Source organism: Raphanus sativus, chromosome 3 (genome assembly GCF_000801105.2).
Source record: "Raphanus sativus cultivar WK10039 chromosome 3, ASM80110v3, whole genome shotgun sequence".
Lineage (NCBI taxonomy): Eukaryota > Viridiplantae > Streptophyta > Magnoliopsida > Brassicales > Brassicaceae > Raphanus > Raphanus sativus.
The window spans coordinates 25,310,749-25,332,510 of NC_079513.1; the positions used below are offsets into that span (position 1 = coordinate 25,310,749).

The following is a 21,762-nucleotide window of genomic DNA, read 5'->3' on the forward strand; positions in this document are numbered from 1 at the left end:
TTAGTTTAACAATATTATCAATTTTCTCTGTTTTTAATGGGTCCATCAAAGATTAAGTCACGGTTTAATGATATTTTTTATTGGGTCTTATCAGATTTTAGTTAATGAAATTTTCATTAAATCTGATCGAATTGTATACAGATCACTTTTTTTACCGATTCAACCGCGAATCCATGTCAAAATACGGAATATCTATTTTATATAAATATGTACTAGATTTTGATCCGCGCTTCCAAAGCGCGGATGTTATTTTCACCTTTATGAAAAATATTACTTATTTGTAATTATTGAATGTATTTATTTTATTAAATTTTTTTTATAATAAATTCGACATATTAGAATGCCTCTGGTAAACTATGTGTTTCTCTGACTTTATTTTAATCCTTTTTCAATCAATATATTTATTTGGCTTATTGTTAAAATAATTGATTTTAGAATATAACTTTACAATACTTTTACATTGATATTTTGTTTAAACAGTGTGATATATTTCTATATTAATTAAATATTTACATTGCAATTTGTATAAAATTCAACATATTTGGCTAGTTTGTTGTTAAAAGAAATGATTTTGAATTCAAATGTACAATACTTATATTGTTTATTCTTCAGTTCATATAATTTTCTAAATAAATTTCTTTCAATATAAGCTATATTAAAAATTAGTCAACTAAAGAATCTATAAACAATTAATTCAGTTTAATATATAAATTATTTATTACTGCCATATTTAAAATGAAAGTTTATTGATATATTTTTAGGTTGCTACAAACCAACCCGGACCGAAAATGATCCAACTCGAACCTCCTACGATATTTATAATATTCGAATGATATTTATTTAATTTAAAAATCTAGGGAAAAAATATTGTGTATCACAAAAACATATATGATCAATTAGTGGTTTCCTAAAATGTAGGAAGTTTAAATGGATTTGCTGATTTTATTTGGATTTGATATATTTTTTAATAAAAATACAATTCAAGTTTCCAAACAATTATTTTAACTACAATCCAAGTTTCCAAACAAAATTATTCCTTATAAATGCTATCCAAGTAACCAAACACAACAAATTTTTTTAATATTCTTATCCAAGTATCCAAACACACCGAAATTGTACTTCAGCTTTAATAAGATAGATATCAAAATTCAAAAAATAGTACTTAATGCCAATTAATATTTTTATCCAACAATCAAACATGTGCTTTCAAAATACAGATTAAATTCTAATATATATGTAAATTTGTTCGCACAAAAAGGGTAAATAATAAAGTTCCTAAGAACACACTTACCAATTGTATAAAGACAATTTTCTTTATTAATGTTTAGAAACTCTCTCAAAACTAAACAATAAACATTCACAAAAGCTCTTGTATTCTTAATCTCTCACTCACAGCTCAACTTTGATATTTATAGGAATGTTATACCTCATTTGCTAATCATATTACTAAAGTGAGATAGAAATTCCCTTTATCCTATTTGTAATGGTAAATAGAAAACTTCATTTTCTTATTCTAATTAGAAAACTTTTTTTTTCTCTATTTCTAATGCAAGTAGATAATTTCCTTTTTATCTTTGACCAACTTGTTAAGAATAATTTGAACTGCAAGCTACTGAATCTTACCGAACAAATAAGTGTATTTTTCCTGTTATGAGATTAATAAATCCACGTGGCTACATTAGAATTACCATTCATTATAAAATAGGTTTCATAATTTCTTTTAACAAAATAAATATTGTTTTATAAAATGTTTTTACTAAGAACAACAGTTATTTCATTTATGATGTAGTTTTTTTCTGTTGATATAGTTTTTACTTTTATACAAGTTTACTAAAACAATAAATACAATAAAATTTTAATAGTTTATCAAAAGAAAATTTTAATATTTTATTAATTGAAAAACCTTCGACATATAATTTCAATTTAAAATGGAGCTACTTTAATCAGAACAAAAACTATGTAATAATGATAATCTGCATTCTCAAACTTGAAGTCCAAGAAACGACATTGTAGTATGATCAACCTTAACTCTTGAGTACAGTAAATAAAATTTCTTACATAACACGCCTATACAATTACAGAGACACAACATTCCCAAAAACACTCTATATTATACAACAACAAAAAGGAACAAGAATCCTTCAAGATTCAAGAAACAGAAACGTGTAGATTTCATCTAGGACCAGAGAGCTCCATTGCTTGCGCAAGTAAAGTAGAGTCATCAGTAAGATCAGAGTATCTATCTGAAGATGATGACATCAACTCATTCACCCTGTTGCTACATTTTGAACCACTGTCTGATCTTTGAGAAGCTTCCCATCTCTCTGCAAGTCCATCACCTTCCAGCATTCTAACAACTTCAGACATTTTCGGTCTATGTCCAGGCAAATACTGTGTGCACAACAAAGCTACTCTCACCATTTCTTCTAACTCAATCTCATCATAGCTCTTCTTCTTCGCCAGCTCTTTATCCACAAGCACCTCAAGTTTCTTCTCTTGATGTATCTTCCTCACCCACTCAAGCATTGCGCCTTTCTGGTTAGCCGCTTTACCAAACTCAAGAGCTCTCTGTCCGGTTACAAGCTCAAGAAGAAGAATCCCAAACCCGAAAACATCGGTTTTCTCAGAGGACTGACCAGTTGAGAGATACTCAGGAGCAATGTGACCCACCGTGCCTCTAACCGCGGTTGTGACATGAGTATCCTCGTGATCCAAGAGTTTAGCCAAACCGAAATCACCAACCACAGCTTCACAGTAGTCATCAAGAAGTATATTAGCTGCTTTGACATCACGGTGGATAATCTTGGGATCACACTGCTCATGGAGATACACAAGCCCTCTCGCAGCTCCTATAGCTATCCTCTTCCTAACGCTCCAATCAAGAACCGGTTTAGCTTTCATTCTAGATGCCACGCTTCCGTTAGACATGTAAGGATAAACCAGAAGCTTCTCAGCTTGCGTGATGCAGAAGCCATAGAGTCTCAAGAGGTTTCTGTGGACAGCTAAACTGATCATCTCTACTTCCGTCTGAAACTGAATCTCTCCTCCTAATGCATTGCCATCTTTAAGCCTTTTCACCGCAACCACTGTGCTGTCTCCAAGTATACCTTTGTAAACGTTCCCATAGCCACCTTTCCCCAATAAGTTCTTACTGCTGAAGTTATTCGTGGCGATCTGAAGCTCCCTGAAACCAAACCTCCTCAAGTTTCCAAGTGAAACTTCCTCATGATAATGGCCATCTGATGGAAAACATTATAAAGAAACTTTGTTACAAATGATTCTTTCTAAGAATGTTGTATGCAAGTAAGAAACAAAGAAGTATCAAAACCTTTAACATCAAAGAATGTGTTTTGGTTATGTCTTTGTCTCCACCAGAGAAACAACCCAACAGCAATGAAGATCATTGATAAAATCCCAACGCTAGATCCTACGGCTATTGCCATTTTGTGATTCTTTGACCTACCGGTGTATAAAGGAGCTTAAAAAAAAGAGAAAGTAGTTGCTGGTTAGGTATTATCAAAGATCAGCATAGCTAAAGTTTAGTTACTTACCTCCAGTATCATTCAAGTTCATAGACATTGGTATCAATGTAGTTCCATTGCAGTCTGGTTCCTTACCCGTTGGACATATCAGTGGGTTCCCAACGATGCTGTAAATCAAAAGTTAAAAAATTAAAATTGAACAAAGCTATAGAGAGAGAGAGAGAAAGTGAGACATTGAGAAAGAATCAATCACCTAAAGGTCTTTGAAGCAAATCTTGGAACTGGAGCACTAAGATTGTTGTATGATAAATCACTGTTGACACATAAAACAGATAATATCTCAACACTATAAGTAATATGTCTGTGTCACAAAAAAAAGAAAGTAACATGCTTATAACATGGTTACTGATTAATGTGAACTGAAGATTAGTTTAGCTTACAGTAAGGCAAGCTGAGTCATGTTGGATAGTGACAGAGGGATTACTCCAGAGAGAGAGTTGTTGTTAAGCTTCCTGATGATGAATACACAGTAAGACATATAAAGATCATAAACTTCCTTACAAACAATACAGTTTAAGAGATATATGAACATCGTTTCTTCTTCTATTCTTACATGTATTGCAAGCTTCGTAGATAGCCTAGTGAAAAAGGAATTTCACCGTGGAAGAAGTTGTCAGAGATATCAAGAGTCTCAAGCCTTGTGAGCCGACCAATCTCAGAAGGTAATTTTCCTGTTATGTTGTTGTTCTGCAACAGCCTGCAAGAAAAAAAAACCATCAAGAACATAGACAAACAAACACACACAAAAAAAGTTATTATGATTTAAGCAAAAATAAGCACTCACACTATTCGAAGATTTGTTAAGTTGGTAATGCTTGGAGATAATGTACCAGATAAGCTCTGACTAGGTGTACCCCTGTGATTAATAACATTCGAATAAACAGTAAGTACAATGTACTTCCTCACTCATTGATATAAAAAAAAAAATGAAAATGTGTTGATAAAATTTGAAATTTACAAGCCAATGACAAAGCTATCTGAAGAACAAGTGACCATTGTCCAACTACAGGGATCAACAGCATCTCCATCCCAGCTATCAAGAACACCATGAGGATCATGTAATGATGCTTTTATGTCCATCAAAGCTTGCACTAGAGAAAAAAAAAATCATTTGCCACATTAGTTTGGATCAAGAACGACAAAACTGGAAATTTTGTTGCTAAAAGTGAGACTAAGTTACCTTCAAAGTTTACTCCATTAGAAGAAAGCAAACCGTTTACAGAGGTGAGAAGGTATAAACATCCCAAGAGATAAACTAAAGATCTTCTCATCATCATAACTATAGTACAACTATTCATTGTGGAAACAGAGAGAAAAGAATGAGCAGAAAACAAGATGTACTCAGTTTCCAGATAATTTGGTTTATGATGGATAGAGACTAGAGAGAGAAAGAGAAAGATAGATTGGAAGAATCAAAAAAGCAAATCTTTATATTTTCGTCTTTTAGATTACTTACTATGGCAGAAGAACCCACTTCACCAAAAAGCATAATCTTTATTGAAAAGAATTTATTTTTTATGTGTCAGAAATGAAAAAAATAAGGAAAAGATATACAAGATTCATTGGTAGTCTAAAGTGAAGTTCATAGCATGCTTGTCGATACTCGATAGAGCTTTTGTGTGTGGGGAGACCGTTGAAAAGGTAATAAAATTATGCGAAAGATGTAAAAGAATATTATTTGCCCATACTATTGTAATGGACAAGGATAGTTAGTAGAGCAAATCTAATCTGAATACAAATATCAAAAAGAGTAGAGAAGAAAATATTATAATATTGTTCTTTTGCTAGCTGCTACTCTGTCATGTTTTTGTCTATCAGTCTATGGTTTCTTTTTCTTTTTAATTTTTTTCTCACATTTCTTCGTTTACATTTATTTCACATATATTTTCAGTATACAAATTGTTGATAAAAAAATATTTTCAGTATATAAATTTGTTTTTATAAATTATACAAATTTAAAAGTTATTGGGTTTCAAAGGGATTGTTAACAGAAAAACACCGATTGATTAGTATTTGGTAGAAAGAGAATCCAATACTTCATTTACTTCGCTTGGCCATGCATAGTTAAACTATATAAATATGTATACTATCTATGGACAAAAGAAATCTATGGACATAAATTATACGTATTATGTTTACCTCATTATGTAACATTTTTACATGCACTCGAACTTTAAGGTTAATAATATGCTTTGAAAGTTCACTTTAAGGTTAAATGGTTAATATGCTTTGAAAGTTCAACTGTACTTCTCTTTTTTTTTTCGGTAAAATGTTAAGCTAAATAGCAAGGTATTTTACCACTAGGCTAGTGGCTCACTCAAAAAAGATGGTTTCATTTCTTTGCCGGGAACCCAAGCAGTGTAAATAGTCTTTCCCACCGTGAGTTGAACCCGGGTGGCGGAAATCACAGTCGTAACTCCTTTATCCAGAGCCGGTCCTGAACCATGCGTAATGAAACATTTGCAACATGCCCCCGAAATTTTTGAAGAAAATTATATAGACATAAGCCCCCAAAAAATTTTTAGGCCTCTAATTTTTTTTCTTCATATTGATAATATAATAGGCCCCCAAAATTTCAGGACCGACCCTACCTTTACCACTAGACCAACTCAACATTGGTAAAACTTCTCTTTTTAATAGAGAAGATCATTTATCTATTATAATAATATTTTGTTATATAGTATTTTATATTAAGACTTCGAATAGTTAAATTTTAACTAATACTAGTTCAAAAAAAAAGAGAGAGTATGCTTTGAGAATGTGAGAACTTCGATGAGAAGAGCATATTGAAAAAGAGATGAAACTAGGCTCAAGAAATTTTATACTGCTTGTTGATTTTGTTGCGCACTCAGCATCTTTGTCTTCTCGATGTGTGGAGATACGAAGTCTAAAGCAAAGAAAAAAAAAAAAAAAGATACGAAGTTACCGATCATCTTAAATATATTGTTGGCTAAAATTCAATACGCTGTAATTTTATTCTATTTTTAGTGCATTGTTACTTGTTAGTATTCATCCTTTTACAACACTCTCATTTAAGAACATCTCTAATATAAAACTCTATTTATATATTAAAATACTATAAAAAATAAAATAAAAAATAAAATTGTTTCAACTTAACTTCAAATTTTTATTCCATAATAAAGTGATGAACAAAAATATTAAAGTTGAGTTAAACTCCATAGCAGAATGATAACCGTAAACTCCGTTATAAAATAAGATATTAGAATTGAGTTAAACCATTTTTTGTTCCATTTCATTCCATTTTAGTGTAAAAATGAAATACTATCGGAGATGTCTTAAGATTCTTTTTAATGTCAGGAGCTAATTTAAGGTTTATAATTAATTGTGACTACTAAATAAAACCACATTCACAAAATGAAAAGAAAGAAGAACCACATTCATAAAAAATAATAGTAGCAATGAATTTTTTTCTATGTAAATTCAATTTCCACACCTTTGCTAGGCTTTCTTTTATTTGTGCGGAACTTTGGCCCTTTTTGAAATGAAAATATATTCGATAAATCCCACTAAGACCTAACGATTATATTATTTATGTATATATCTAGATATGATAGGTATAGACTAAGATAACCCAGTATCCAAGTACAAGACATCAAAATTTTAACCTTACATTTTGTCCAAAATACTTGTCGTTTTCGCTAGGTTTCGTCTATGTGTGGGTTGGCAAAGTTATATTACAAGCATTTGTATCTGTTGAAAATGTATTAAGGTCATCCAAAAATTATAAATAAATAAAAAATAGAAAACAGATTACCAAATTTTTTTTAGAAAATGCTACTTTTACTATAATATTGTTTCAATAGAAACCAAAAGTATATGTATATATATACTAATTTTACAACAAAAATACATTCTTTTTTTTTGTCATCAACAACACAGACTCATATAGACTCTGCACACCAAACTGATAGCTCCGCATCCATGTGAACGACGAAAAATGATTGTTGTCTGGCACTGCGTGCTAAACGATCCGCCCTTGTATTCTCCGTTCGTGGTACATGAATAAGCTGTGAACTTTGGAAGCTACTTTGTAGACTCTTAATATCCTCCAGATAACTTGCAAACGCTGGCCACTCCTCTGGTTCCGAAACTATCTTCACCAACTGAGAACAATCCGTTGCAAACGTAACCTGAAACTGTCACAAATTTTTCATACATTCCATTGCCCAAACCAAAGCTTCCACCTCCGAGTGTAGGGGTGATATACTGGCTCGAACATTTCGTGCCCCCATTAATCCCTCGAATCCCTCTAAAGTGCTATACCAACTCTGTCCCGAGAAAGAATCCTTATCCTTCCACGAACCATCTATAAAACACCATCTCCCTGGAATTGTGATAGGTTGATGTACTTGGTGTAGAAGATTTCTTCTTACATCTAATTCTTGTGCCGCAGCCCACATGGTAGATTCCGTTTCTGCTAATTTTAGTGTATCCAATGCATCTACATCCAGATTACTAAACACCTTATTGTTCCGTGCCTTCCAAATGTACCATAGTATCCATGCAAATTGATGATCATTCATCTTTGGGAGAACTCGCCAGAACAAATGATCCATATTTGTGAACAGTGCTTCCGTAGGAAAGATATATGGATTTGTTGGTATCTTTAATAGTGTCCATACCTGCCGAGCTGGAGGACACTCAAAAAGACATGGTTTAATGATTCCTCAGCATACCCACATCTATCACACCCAATATCCCCATGCAACCCTCGGGTTTTAAGATTCTTTTTGACTGCAATACACCCTGATACAATCTGCCATAAAAAGTGCTTCATTTTTGGTGGGCACCTCACCTGCCAACAATGGGCTTTCAAGCCATCCACTGTCGGGCCAAAGAGAATTGGCGGTTTTCCTTTATCTGGGTATACCTTTTTCACCTCGTAGCCTGATTTAACCATATATCTTCCATTATTAGTAAAATGCCAACCATCCTTATCTTCAGGGCCGTCTTTTTGCACGTGCAAGTGGAGCAGTCGAACAGGGTCCAAAATTTTAGATGGTCCATATAATGATAGAAGAAAGATTAAATGGACTAGCAATGATTGCAATTGAAAATAATATTTTGGAAAAGATCAAGTTTGATGATCTGGTGGATGACTTTGCATCAAAAAAGGCTAGAAGATTGGCATTATTCAGATGAAAAAAAACAGATTGGTATAGTTACTTTATGTTATAGCAAATATTTTATGAAAAGCATATAAATTATTTTAGGTAATTAAAAAGGGTCCTGTTTTTTTTTTTGAACAGGGTCTGGGAAGGGTTTGAGACGGTCCTGCTTATCTTCCATCCTTATCTTCCATGTTATTTTTGTTGAGTGGTATATTCTCAATAATTTTCGCATCCCGCGGATCCACTAAAACCCGAATGGTTTGTGAATTCTAAGTCCTAGAACCTGGAATAATAAGAGAATCCACCGTAAGTTCCGGTTAAATCTTTGGAAAATTGTGTGTATATAAAAAACCAGAAATTTAATGAAATTCTTTTTTCTTTGAAAAAAAATTAATGAAATTTTAAATTAATTACATATCATGGTCGGTGTGCTGTCAAAATTTATCTGTGCTAGCAACTTTGATCCTAATCTATTCTGCTCCATTAGTATAAGATTATTTTAAAATTAAAAGAAAAATCTATCCAGTCTTAATTAGTCTTTTGGTTCAAATAAACAATACTATATTAATATATACTCTTTGAAAAAGAAATTATGATGCACATCAAGTCATCACTCATCAACTTAAAATTCACAACACCTACAAATTTATTTCTCATGTCATGAATTAACTACATTATAACATATTTTGTTTTTTTTTATCTGATATCGATTGATCATCAATGTTTTTTTTTCTGATATTGTTTTTTCTTTTACAAAATATTGTTTTTTTATTTTGCTAGAGGTTTTGACAAACAATGTTGTTTGATTAGTGAAGTTTCTGTTTTAAAAAAAAAAAAGAAATAATGTAGCACATTAAAACGATTTCGCAACGTTCTGTATATTTATGCCATTTCTCAAAAAAAAAAAACGTTCTGTATATTTAAATATAACATTCTTACATCGTGGCTATCTTCATCGATACGTAAACGTACCGCGACGTGTAATGTAAACCAAAGAGAAAGAACCAAAACAACAAATATTCTAAATTTGTGGTGAAAAATATATCATTTTCTGTTCAAGAATTACTATCCCACGTGAACGGTTTCTTAAAACTCGATTTATGAGACAATCATTAATGTTTAATGCTTTTCTGGTCGATTTGACGTTTGATGGAAAATGGGTTCTGAGAATTTCAGAGGAAACAAAAGTAAAAAACATAAGTACTGTAGTAGTATAAGATTACAAAACATGACATGAAAGATTGTGCAGAATGCAGATAGTGAAAGATGAATCCCAACTTGAGTCCTATGCCTGCGGTGGTGGAGCTAAACTGTCACAGCTTCAATAATGTTAAGTGAATAGTATATGATGACTTTATACTAGATGATTGACCGTCGTATTATTTAAACTACGGATTGCTTTTATTTTCTGATTTATTAATCACAACAAAAGATATACTATTTGCTCACCCTCCATTGGTTTAAATTTCAAAGTTGAGATTGAGTTTTACAATACATTTTCTTTGTGATTACTGTAAAGTCTCATAAATGAGCCAAGAAGAAATAGTTAAAAGAAGGATATGTATGTCTAGATCAAGATGGGGGTATATGAGAAGACATAGAGATAATTGTTTTATTTAAGAGTTTTAACGATCTAATTCGAGTATGGTGATTCAAACATTTCTGCCATTTACAGCCATTACATTGCATATTTACGCTTGGCAGTGTAATGTAGGGCCTAGTGTAATGTATAAGTACATGCCCAATGACCAAATTTCTAATAGGAGTACTTTGTTCTTTACTCCCTAGAGTTTTGTATTCGTCTTTGTACCTCATTTAATTGTCATCAAGTTTCAAGTACAATAATGTGGTTTTTATTAATATAGTATTTAGACTTGATTTAAGCTTGAAGAACTGGCTTTAATCACATGAAACTAACATATGTGAAATAAGATTTCAAAAATGCTTATTGAAAAATGTAGACGAAGTCTTTTTCAAAAAGAAAAAAGAAAATATAGACGAAGTAAGTTTATATAATCATGGAAAGTTTCTCATCAAATGAATGACATTTTCTTTTGAGAATCTTAGTTATTCTTAACATGATATTAGAAAATTAGCACTTTGTAATCGATGGATGGTGTAAATGATGATACTGCTATGAACCTTGACAAGTAGACAACAATAGACAAGTTATAATCATATTGTTTCTTAGAACCACTGAAATCATAAATATTGAAATTAGTTGTGTTCTATTTGGCTAAATTTATCAATAATTGAATCTCGCATGGTTTATTGGGATAAAATGATTATAAACAAGTGAGTGACAAAAAAGAAAGACTATAACCATGTTTTGGCTTCGAATAGGTGATGCAGTCCATAAAATGCAGATCAAAGAAAAATGCAGATCAAACAGAACAAATGCAGGTCATGCAGATCAAGCAGAACAAATGCATATCAAACTGACTAAACTAGTTTATCGAAAGAGTTTATTTATTCGAATGTCAAAAAATAAAAACAAAATAAAAATTCTTATATATATAGACAAACATTATTATTATTTTAAATATCAAAAAAAAATAAACATTTAAAAAAAATCATTACAACAAATAATGAAAATGAAAAACATTAACGTGGAGCATTTTTGATTGCCCATAATGTATTCGCAATCATTTCTCTAATGTTTGCCATAAAATTTTCTTGTCCCATTTTAGCTTCTTCCATATCATTTTGGTCAGTCATGAAAGTAACACTGACAATCTCTGTATCTGTAATGGTCTCGGCAAAATCTTCATCAGAAAAATTTGAAATTCTAATAAAATTATGTAACCCCATTGTCGCTGTTACCACCCTTTCCAGAACTTGCATATCATATCTCGGAAAGTCACAAAGAATTCTCTATTTCTTCTTCCAAACTCCAAATGTGCTCTCGATGAAAGTGAATCGTCAAAGCAACTTGCCATCATTTCCCTTGTCTATGTGATTATTACACCAAATCATGAATTAAGCTTCAGTGGTTTAATAACAAAAAAATTGTTCAAAAAGTTGGGGGCATCCAGGACGATAGTACTGGTGCTACGTAGGATTCGGAAAAATATTTAAACACAAAAAAAAACAATTTAATTTGGTAAAATGTACTAATTCTAGACTGAAACTAGTATAATATCCAGAGGATCAAAAAATTTGGTATCAGATATATTTATTATACATTATTCAATTTTGTATGATGTATAATTTTTTTTGGATTTTAAATATTTTAGATATATTAACATTTTTAATTTGCTTAAATAACTTAAATTGATATTTGAACCTGAAGCAAATCTGTAAAGATTCAAACCAAATATAAACTAAAATTTAGAAATTATAATCCAGTAAAACGTGAATGCCAAATCCTAGTGATATGGATTGAATTTAATAAATCATCACAACATTGATATATCTATATCAAGACGTTGAAGATTTTTAATCAATGAATTAAAACAATAAATTAATTGATATGTCGATTTTACTGAGTAATAAGTTTCTCATCCATACAAAGTATATTATTTTAAAATACATATTATGAAAAAATATTTTAAGATACTTTTATTTTCTATGTATTACTATTAAATAATAATAAATACTAGATTTTGACTAAATTAACTAAATTTATTGAATTCATATTCGATTAAAATCATAGAGAGTAATAAATATCCATGTATTTATGTGGACTGTCATTTATCGCCATACAAAAAGATTTGCGACCGTGATTTATGTTCTAGTAAAATGCTGACTTAATAAAGCAAAAATTAACGCCACTAAATTAGTATTACATGTCTCAGTATTGAAAACGATACTATATTTTGTTTATCATCGCTAGTATATAGCTCATTCAAATAAAATGTGCAAAGAATTTAAAAGCATGATACATGCCTAAGTATTTGAGTTAACACTATCGGTCCAAACCCTTTAACAAAAAAAGAAAAGCACTGTCGGTTCCAAACAATCAAAAACTAAGCGTGCTTAGTGCTAACAGAATTTGATTCATTCATCTTTTTCCTTTTTTTTTCATTTTTTCATTTCTGTCTTTCCTTTTTGTTTTTTTTTTTCCCCGGGGAAAGTGATAGAAACCATGTCTCCTCGTTGAAATATGATACATTTTATTTTTTCTTTTTCTTCTAACGAAAAGAAAAGAATCTCAGCTTTGCTGCAAAAACAAGAAACTCACCCGATGGATCCAAGGGGTTGAAACGGTCCCCTTTTCTACTATAGCAACTAATCATAGAGAAATGATGACACATCTCTCTCTATCTTTATTTCTTCCACTCTTTGTCTCATTTCTTGTAATAACATCAATCAAACCTTGTATTCTTCTTTTTTCTTGCTACGTCGCTCTCTCGCCTATCTATTCCTCCTCGCTCAGTCCTTTTACGTTTCCACACTCTCTGCAGAAAAGAAGATCAAAAAGACTGAGATGATGCTATTGACAAAGAGAATGAAGACGGTGCAAGTTTTGAAACGTTTGCATATACAGATCAAGATTATGATCGATCTACGAGAACAAAAGAATTCGATATAGAACGGGACAAGGCCAGCACAGCAATATGAATGTGGATGTGGTCCTGTTTCTCTTATCAACAAACAGAAAAGAAGAAAGAATATGGAATCTAACCCTACTATCTCAAATATGCAACCACGAGGTCTAGTAGTAGGCGAATTTTGGATTTGCTAAGCAATCAAGGTTTAAAGACACCTCACTACATTTCACTTTGTGGCCACTCGGATATGGGTCTGTCTTACAGTCCATTTGAATATCTGGAATAAAAATCCATTTGTGTGTTACACCACTCATTTGAAAATTAGTTTGGGTCTCTCAATGAGTGTGGATATGTGGATATGGGATACCACCAAATAAAAATTCAAAAAAAAAAATTATATATATATTAATTTCAAATATGCTCTGCTGAATTAGTTTTGGTATCTAAATATCTCAGAGGCCCATGAAGGTGTATTAACAAAAATGAAGCTTCATTTGGGTTTACCACATCATTTACTTCTCAAGCTCCAACTTAACTAGATAGAGATAATGAGACTTCTATAAACAAATCTCTCATCATCAAGAATCATATACTTTGATACTATAGCTCCATAAGCACTTGGCATTGTCAAAGTATCTCATCATTGATATAGAGAAAAATGAAAATGGAGTTAGAGACAGATCTTGTTAATAATTATATAAAATCAATCATGTATTACAAGTTTTTTGCCATAATAATATGAAAATGCACTTGGTAATGTCAAAGACAAGTATCTCGTCGATATTCGTCATGACCCCGCAACGCTTTGGACCTAGCCATTATCGCATAAGTCTTCTTAGTTGGAGTCCTATTGGAGCTGCTCTTCTTCTCTTGTCTATTTTTTGTGACATGTAATTCTCCAACGTATAGAGTGACCTATTGGGCACTCACGTTTAATTAGCTGTTCTAGAAACACGTATTAAACACTGAGAAAGAAAGAGAAAAAAAACAGACAAACTACACCGACACATACAACTTACAAAAGATATGTTGATAGACCAGACCACACCAATATCATGAACTAAACTAAGTTATAAAATTATAATATAGGTTAATCAGCATTCACATTCGAAAGCACGTTGATTGTTCGTTAGAGTAACGTATACAACTTTACAAAACGATATTGTTTCACTCGTATGAAGACTACGAATATGTACGTTTGCAGTTTAGTCCCATCTTTTACTAACAACTAGATTTGCGGGTAGCATGAGACTGAACCAAATTTCAACAAAACACACTTATTGATGAGAAACAAAAAGGTTTTCTAGGATTATGCGACTAGCTAGATAAGACACTAAAATGGTTATAATGATAGATAATTTCATAAATATTTGATCATCCGAATTTACATAGGCATAGGCCAGACACACTTGCTGTTTTAAGGAGGATAACAACACAAACATATGAGAGACTTGCATTATTCGAAAATAAGTAAACAAAACAAATAAAAGCTTTAATTAGGTTCCCTCTTCCTTCTCATCCTCGCTAGTGCAACTACTGTTGCTGCTCCACTCACACTTCAACGTAGATCTCGGAGAACCACAACACATTCCCAGCTTCTCAAACCTTTGATACATCATTGTCCCTCTCTCTTCACCTAGAGACTCCATAGTTGACTCTCTACATCCATAACCGTCTAGGTCTACTACACATAGACCTTTGTAGTAACTCGTCTTTGCGATGCTAGAGTGTATGGCTACTGAGAATTGCTTTGGCTTAAAACACGTTAGAACCTTCGAGACAAGATAGCTCAAGTCCATGGTTTCGAAATCGTACCCCACTGCCTCAAAGCTTGCGTAGCTGAACCCGTCTTCAGGGGTTACGTGGATGGTGGAGATGGCCTCACCTTCCACGCTGTTCATAGAGTAACCGCATGGCTCGAACTCAAAGTCGCAGATTTGGGATTGAGGAAGTATCTTTCTGATGCCAGAGGTATCAGTCATGGAACTTGATTCGTTCTTGTAGAACATAGATGCCTTGTCTTTGTCCAAACCAGTCATACACATCTCTAACGTGTATACATTCTTGTTGTTGTTTGAGCTCTTGGCAGGAGAAGAAGCAGAGTAAACGTGCCATTTCTTGGTTTCATCATCATCACCCATCAAGTACGCGACACTGCTCAAGCCTAGCTTGGTGAAGTGAGCATCGAGGACAGAAACTTCTTCAGAGAAGTTGCGGTGAGGGAAAGGCTGGCCTCCAGGGCATAGGAAGCTCCCACGAGTGTACCTAACAGACTCGACGTCAAGAGAGAGCTCTTCAGCTAACCTCAAGAGTGGTTCGATAGAGAGGAGGAGCTTTGTCGTCCCACAAGTCTTGATGATGATCTTGTAAGGGAAGATAAAGAGGCTTGACTCGGAGAGGACGTAAGAGTCTAGCTGATCGTTGGAGAGTGATGAAACGATGGTGCATTCAGCTGGTTGGAGGATCTCGTCGATTTGAGACTTGGCTAGGGCACGGAGACCTAACCCTTGCGTGTCGAGGAAGATACTTGGCTCAAAGAAAGATACTTCAAGGCGCTTCTCGTAGCCTTCGAACCCTATTGAAGAGACTGACATTGTCTTCTCGCTTTTTTTTTTGTGAGAGGAAAAGATCTTCTTGAAAGAGATTGAAACTAGAAAGCAAGTTAAACTACGAGGGCTGTCCGAGTTGACTAGGATGGCCTCTTAGAGCACTGCAACAAAAAAAAAAGATCGTTATATTGAGAATATAAGAAATGATGAATGTATTAAGAACATGTTGGCTGGTGTAAGAAAAAAAAAACTGACGTTAGAGTAGACAGAAGATTTGAATTTCTTGATTCCACCAAAGGGACGAACGTCTTCAATGCTGTAACCGAGGGGGGCTTCGTAAAATAAGGAACTTTTAGACTTGTTATTACCAGCTTTCGATTCCATCATAATCTCATTCACGCTCTTCTGTTAGCTAGAGAAACAAAACCAATAGTATAGGTTGGAGATAGTCAGAATCAAGGTGATGCATGGGGCTAGAACATCATAATAAATACATATAGATTCGCTGTTTCTTGCGAATTAAACAAACGGGTTTCTATGAAAGGTTTATATTAATTATTAAGATTCAGCTAAACAGCAAATCTGTTACGTTTTCCAACAAATCCAAGTATCTCACTCACACATTATCAGATGATTTAATTAGATCGAGGTCACAACAAATGATTTGCTAATACTGATGAACAATTGTATTATAGAATACGCATGGCCGATCTAATAAACACATAATAACACGAAATGTGTTCATTATTAAAGACTTACATGTATGAAGATGTTGATCACGATCTGGAGTTTTAACCTCTTAGTACAACCAGAAAACAATTATCCAAAGATATCAAACGTAGGAAACCTGAAATGAAAACAAAGGCCGGATATAATCAAACGATTAACAATATGTCAATTACTAGATAATCTCCAGAGAAAATGAGAAGGTCTACAATGCTATTAATCCAAGATGAAACAAAAGAAACAGATCTCTTAAAGCTATGAAACTAACCTGATTCAGGAGGTTCTGAAAACTCGAAACCCTTAAGTATGAAAAGAAACGAGTTTATGATATGTTGTAAGAATACAAGGTGGGGGTGAGTTCTTTATATAGCCTCCAGCTTAGACACAATCGTGCGGCTATTAGGGCTCCGATATATTACGTACTCACACCCTCCCTTTTAGCCTTTTACTAAAAGACCCCTTACTTTATCTTTATGTGGTGTATAATAAGATTGCAGGTGCGAGATTCGCGACTATTCTTGACCACGCAAACTATAAAGAGCAACAAATCCTTATTTTTTTTACCAGCTATTATTGTCAAGAAATTAATTAGTTTTAAAGATTTAAAAGCTTCTAATAAAACAATTTTACGACGATTCCTGACCACGAGAAAAAGTAACAGCTTTATTTAAAGTAATTATCTAAGTCAAAGAAGAATTTAAAGGATCATTTTAAATCGCTGCGAAAGTGAAACACATATAGTAGCCAATCATACGACGACACGTGGACTATTCAAGATGAAACGTCTAGTATTTGAGACGAGACGTTAGGTTTCGTTACTCACAAGAAACAGACAAATGTGAGGAGAACGTGAGCTCCATGTCAGTGATCTCACCATGGCATTGTTACAAAAGAGAAAAAATAGACGTAGGGGACATAATATCAGTTCCACTTACCTTGACTAAAAAAAGACTATAAACCAAGCAACGAGTAACATGTTTAACCCGGTTATGGTTCAATCTAGCTGAACCGGTTGGTTAAATAGCATAAAACATTAAATACATGGTTTTCCAGAAAAAAAACTCAAAATAGAAAATGATGCTGTTTTGGTGAAGTCAAGAGCATTTAACTTGCTTCGGCTCGTCTCATGAGGTTTCCCCAACTATCACCAAAGCTCCAAGCTTGCGAAGGCTGCTCGATCCAAGGACCGTTCATGATGTTCAATATGCTACACGCTTCACTGTATTCAAGCTCAGGTAAGAGCTTTGGCGTCAGTAAGAAACACCTACACGATTAAAGACCACCACACACAAAACATTGTTTCTTACTTTTCAACACAAACGAGACATCGATTAATGCAAAAGCACAAGACAGCAGATTCTCAGAGCAGTTTCCAGGAAAAAAACTTACTGTGGTGTGTTTGGTTGGCTCGCAGCTCTAACCAGTTGTTGAAACATCTTCCTCTCGTTTATAGGATCCATACCTGCAGAAGAAGCCATTGCAGATTTTAGAAACTTTGATAATGTTTTGTAGACAGTTTTGCTTCACAATTTTACCTTGATTAATCTCATCAACAACCCTGAAAGGACAGTTTGTGAGATCTTGAAGAGAGACAAGGTAGAGGATGGTTGAGACAGAGCGCTCTCCTCCAGACTGGTGGTGAGAACTTAGAACCTGAAGTTGCCCAGATTCCCTGAACTTCACTTTGATATGTATCCCGTATTGATCAAAGTCAGTGTCCCGCTCATCCAGTGAAACTTCTCCTGCAACGGCCATTTCTTGGAAGTTATGGCTGAACGTTTCGTTTATTTGAGCAACGAGCCTTCTCAACGTTGGAAGCCATTTCTCCTTCAGAGATTCGATTTCTTTCAAGCATCTGCTCAGGTCTCTTTTATCAGCCTCGAGCTTCGTAGCAATAGTCTCTATCTGGCTCAGGCGATGTTCATACTCTTGGAGTATGTTCTGGTTTACAAAGAGGATCGAATTAGCTTGAGAGATGTTGTCTTGTATAGCAGCTTCCAACTCTTCTATAGTGGTTGGCATCTCCATGAACTCCTTTTTAAGTTGCGGTGTGATGATTGCAATAGATTCTGCATCTCTCTTGGCAGCTGCTAGCTGCAGTTGCTTTTCTTCAACCTCTTTCTTACAGTACTCAACGTTGAGGGATGCCTGCTGCGCCGTTTTCTCGTATTGTTTGATGTTGATTTCTGACTCCCTGATCTTTCTTTCCAATTCAATACAAGCCATATGCTTCTCCGCGTAGCTCCATTTGTTAGTGGCAGATTCCAAGAGCAGGTTTTTGAGATTGATCGCGTATGCGTAGCGGTCAGCATTAGCTTTGGAAGCCTGCTCAATCAGCTTAGCGACCGAAGCATCCATGTCCTCTTCTTGCTCCAAGGATTCAAGCTTCCTCTTCCTTTGTTGGTAACGGGATTCTAACTCACGGCGTTTTTTCTTCTCCAGATGCGACACATTAATAATCTCCTCCCTCTCTTTATGAAGTTTAGCTGCTTCTTCTTCCAACAGTCTTTGCTCTGTTTGAAGACTTTTGCGAGTTTCTTCAATGGTTGAAATAGCGTCTTCTAACTCCTCCTTTCTTGATCTAAGTTTCTCGAGCTCTCCAACGTCCAGCCCACATAACAGAAGACGTGATTGATTTACAGAATCTACACTTGCAGAGGAATGTCCACCATACCTTGAGGAAGACCAACGGTAGTGATTGTCCGGTGTCCAAAAATCAGTGATACCCAATTTAGATACTTCTTCAGCCCTCTGATCTGTGATCTTGGATCCAATGTATGAGTCATCTAGACCAAACTGGGAAGTTAAAACCTCCTTAACAGTACTAGGGGCATCAAATATTTGATCAAGGCGAGAATGAAGCCCAAGAGAACGCATATGATCAGAGATATGAAAGGGAGCCGAGCGCTCGCCGCTCTCTCTAACATAGTTTAGAACAGGAACATCAAAGCGTTTTAGATTCCTAACCAACAAATCTCGGTCATCTGGATCCTGAGTGATAAAAGACTTCCAGATATAATAAGGAATATGACCCTCCAAATAGCAAGCGTTCTCTCGATTTGGAACGTTAACCTCTAGCAAAACGGGACCATAAACTTCCCCTTTAAACTCATGACGATTCTGCTGCACCCATTGATACGCATCATATATCCTGTCAGCTCCAGAGTTACGCAGCGCATTCAAGAGTTTGTTATTTGCGTTCTCCATCTCTTTCAACCTATCCACACATTGCCGCAGGGTGTGTCTTTTCTGAGACAAGAGGCTCTCGTTGTCCGCCTTCTGATTCTTCTTCCAGTTGATGTTGTGCTGCAGCTCCGTAACCTGAGACTTCAACTCTTCAAGTTTGGCCACAGGCTGTTCATACACAGGCAGGTCTTTGAGTTCCCGTTCCGCAGCAGCCAGATCCTCGGTAGCTTTCAGAATCCTCTCTTGGCGATGCTCTTCTTGTTTCTTCAGCTCCCCAAGCTCTTTGTACGTTGCCACAACACGCGCTTCCGCCTCGTTCTCTTTCTCCAGCAAGTTCGAACGCTTATACCCATTAGTCTCCAAAGCTTTCTTAACCTTCTTGCATTTCGCATCAATCTCCGCCATCTCCTTCCTCTGCTTCTCAACCGGCTCCTTCACATCATTCAAACTCCTCGCAGCCTCATCCAACTTCTTCTCGCTTACCTTCAGCTTCTTCTTACCCTCCTGGTACTCCGACTTCTTCTTATCATACCTCAGCCACGGCAGCTTCTTCTTCATCGAATCAACCTTCGCCAAAAGCAACTCCCTCTGCTTAACCCTCTCCACATCCTTCTCCTGCTCATCCACAAGCGCCTTAAGCTGAGCCAGCGTCTCCCCGTTCTTCCCCACAGCTCTCTCAAGCTGCTTCAGCTCACGGCTCTTCTCAACAAGGTCACGGTGATGAACAGGCAACTGAGGATCACCAACCGCTTTCTCCGTCTCCTCCAAAAGCTGCACAGGCGTCAGCTTAGCGAACTCGCAAACCCTATCTTGAGGCAGAAACTGCGTGAGGTTGTTAACCTGAATATTAAACTTCTGAACGATCTCCAAAACCTCTCTCTTACTAACAGAGCTCCCGTTAAACATCCACTCCGACTTGTTACGCGTGTCGATCTTTCGACAAACCACGAACTTTTCTTCACTAGTTTTCCCTCTTAGAGTTATCTTGACGTAACCGGAATCCTCCCCGCGCTTCACGTAAGCGCCGACGCTGGTCGCTCTGCCGAGAAGCTGAGGCTCCCCGCCGAGGCAGAGCGCGATTGCGCAGACGAGGGAGCTTTTGCCTGAACCGTTCGGTCCGATTACGAGGTTTAACCGGGATCCCGGTTTGCAGACGAGGTGGTTGAAGGTCATGAAGTTGTGAAGCTCGATTTCGATGATGTTCCCGGGGAGAAAATCGTCTTCCCCTCTGGAGGAGGTTTTGAGACGCTTAGCACGGCGCTCAGACATCGGTCCTGAAAAAACTTTCCGTCTGATTATTATTATTATTAACGAGAAGCTTTAAGAGTTGGGGAGAATGCAAAAAAACCTAACCCTAAACCCCCAAATTGGATAAATCTGATCAAAATTTAGGGAAAAAGGTAATTTCTAATTTCGAAATCACGAGAACTCATCAGTCTCTCTCTTCTCTCCAGCATATAACACTGTGAATGAAAAATGAAGAGGAAGACGAACAACCAAACTGACCTGAACGAGTGGAAACCGATAGCCGAACGAGGATTGGTCTCGAGTCCGGAAAAAAAAAACCTAGACTCTCTTTATGTCTCTGTCTGTGAATCGCGATTCCCAACGCTACAGTTTGTTTCGAGAGCTGAGAGTGGGAACGATGAGAAGCGAAAACCCGGGAAAAAAAGAAGAGATAGGTTAGGGCTTTTTATCAGAACAATCCGGTTCGATTAATTTCTGACATTGAACCGGGTCGATGATTTGATTATACCTGGTTATGCTTCAACCCACCCCGGTTCATATAATAAGATTCAAATCAACTCAAATGTTATGTTTTACTAGCGACTAGTTCACTCCAGTTCGATGCTTCGCTTTACATTTGTTGTTGCCTTACGGTAAGCGATATAAAAAGTTGGGATCTTGTTGCTTCTCGGTTTTAAAACTTTTAATAACTGGTGGCAAAACCAGAGACGATGGTTACACTTGATTCGAACTTTCAGACACTTAAAATCAGTAATGACCTCCCTCCCAATCTTAGACCGAACTACACGCATCCTTTAACTTCACTCTTTATGCAATGTGGTCACGATTTCTAGTCAAGACTCAAGCGGACAAGTCAGACTCAGAATCAACTACCTGGGAATTTAGT

The 21,762-nt window shown here is 35.3% G+C and overlaps 3 protein-coding genes and 1 long non-coding RNA gene across 5 annotated transcripts; all 4 read right to left on the reverse strand.

Annotated features, from left to right (window-relative positions):
* Positions 1 to 1,958: 1,958 nt before the first annotated feature.
* On the reverse strand, positions 1,959 to 5,161 carry LOC108848015 (protein NSP-INTERACTING KINASE 1). Of its 2 annotated transcripts, XM_018621418.2 has the most exons (10): positions 4,999 to 5,161; positions 4,723 to 4,832; positions 4,501 to 4,633; positions 4,327 to 4,398; positions 4,096 to 4,239; positions 3,923 to 3,994; positions 3,736 to 3,795; positions 3,552 to 3,649; positions 3,329 to 3,478; positions 1,959 to 3,239 (listed from the first exon to the last, which is right to left on the reverse strand). In XM_018621418.2, the coding sequence occupies exons 2-10, from the start codon at positions 4,817 to 4,819 to the stop codon at positions 2,173 to 2,175; spliced, it is 1,893 nt and encodes a 630-aa protein (XP_018476920.2). In that variant the 5' UTR covers positions 4,820 to 4,832; positions 4,999 to 5,161; the 3' UTR covers positions 1,959 to 2,172. The 2 variants fall into 2 exon arrangements, with proteins under 2 accessions (XP_018476920.2, XP_018476919.2); XM_018621417.2 differs by lacking the exon at positions 4,999 to 5,161 and having other exon boundaries at positions 4,723 to 4,982.
* A 7,589-nt stretch (positions 5,162 to 12,750) lies between these two features.
* Positions 12,751 to 13,523, reverse strand: LOC130509496 (uncharacterized). The gene is made up of 2 exons (XR_008943512.1): positions 13,302 to 13,523; positions 12,751 to 13,074 (listed from the first exon to the last, which is right to left on the reverse strand). It is a non-coding gene; the product is annotated as an uncharacterized LOC130509496 (long non-coding RNA).
* Positions 13,524 to 14,506: 983 nt separating this feature from the next.
* LOC108845606 (S-adenosylmethionine decarboxylase proenzyme 2-like) lies at positions 14,507 to 16,113 on the reverse strand. Its single transcript, XM_018618790.2, has 2 exons — positions 15,972 to 16,113; positions 14,507 to 15,877 (listed from the first exon to the last, which is right to left on the reverse strand). Exon 2 carries the CDS (start codon positions 15,759 to 15,761, stop codon positions 14,664 to 14,666), a length of 1,098 nt encoding a protein of 365 aa, XP_018474292.2. The 5' UTR covers positions 15,762 to 15,877; positions 15,972 to 16,113; the 3' UTR covers positions 14,507 to 14,663.
* A 1,241-nt stretch (positions 16,114 to 17,354) lies between these two features.
* On the reverse strand, positions 17,355 to 21,295 carry LOC108847680 (structural maintenance of chromosomes protein 5). The gene is made up of 4 exons (XM_018620998.2): positions 21,135 to 21,295; positions 17,978 to 20,902; positions 17,832 to 17,904; positions 17,355 to 17,706 (listed from the first exon to the last, which is right to left on the reverse strand). Exons 2-4 carry the CDS (start codon positions 20,895 to 20,897, stop codon positions 17,547 to 17,549), a joined length of 3,153 nt encoding a protein of 1,050 aa, XP_018476500.2. The 5' UTR covers positions 20,898 to 20,902; positions 21,135 to 21,295; the 3' UTR covers positions 17,355 to 17,546.
* Positions 21,296 to 21,762: the final 467 nt, after the last annotated feature.

Coding starts and splice junctions, on each gene's coding strand:
- LOC108848015 (XM_018621417.2), bottom strand. CDS start 4,840: ATGAATAGTTGTACTATAGTTATGATGATGAGAAGATCTTTAGTTTAT. Junction 4,240..4,326: donor TTAACAAATCTTCGAATAGT/GTGAGTGCTTAT, acceptor TTTTTCTTGCAG/GCTGTTGCAGAACAACAACA. Junction 3,479..3,551: donor GAACTTGAATGATACTGGAG/GTAAGTAACTAA, acceptor CTTTTTTTTAAG/CTCCTTTATACACCGGTAGG.
- LOC108847680 (XM_018620998.2), bottom strand. CDS start 20,897: ATGTCTGAGCGCCGTGCTAAGCGTCTCAAAACCTCCTCCAGAGGGGAA. Junction 17,905..17,977: donor TGTTGATGAGATTAATCAAG/GTAAAATTGTGA, acceptor CTTCTTCTGCAG/GTATGGATCCTATAAACGAG. Junction 17,707..17,831: donor AGCCAACCAAACACACCACA/GTAAGTTTTTTT, acceptor TTAATCGTGTAG/GTGTTTCTTACTGACGCCAA.
- LOC108845606 (XM_018618790.2), bottom strand. CDS start 15,761: ATGTCAGTCTCTTCAATAGGGTTCGAAGGCTACGAGAAGCGCCTTGAA.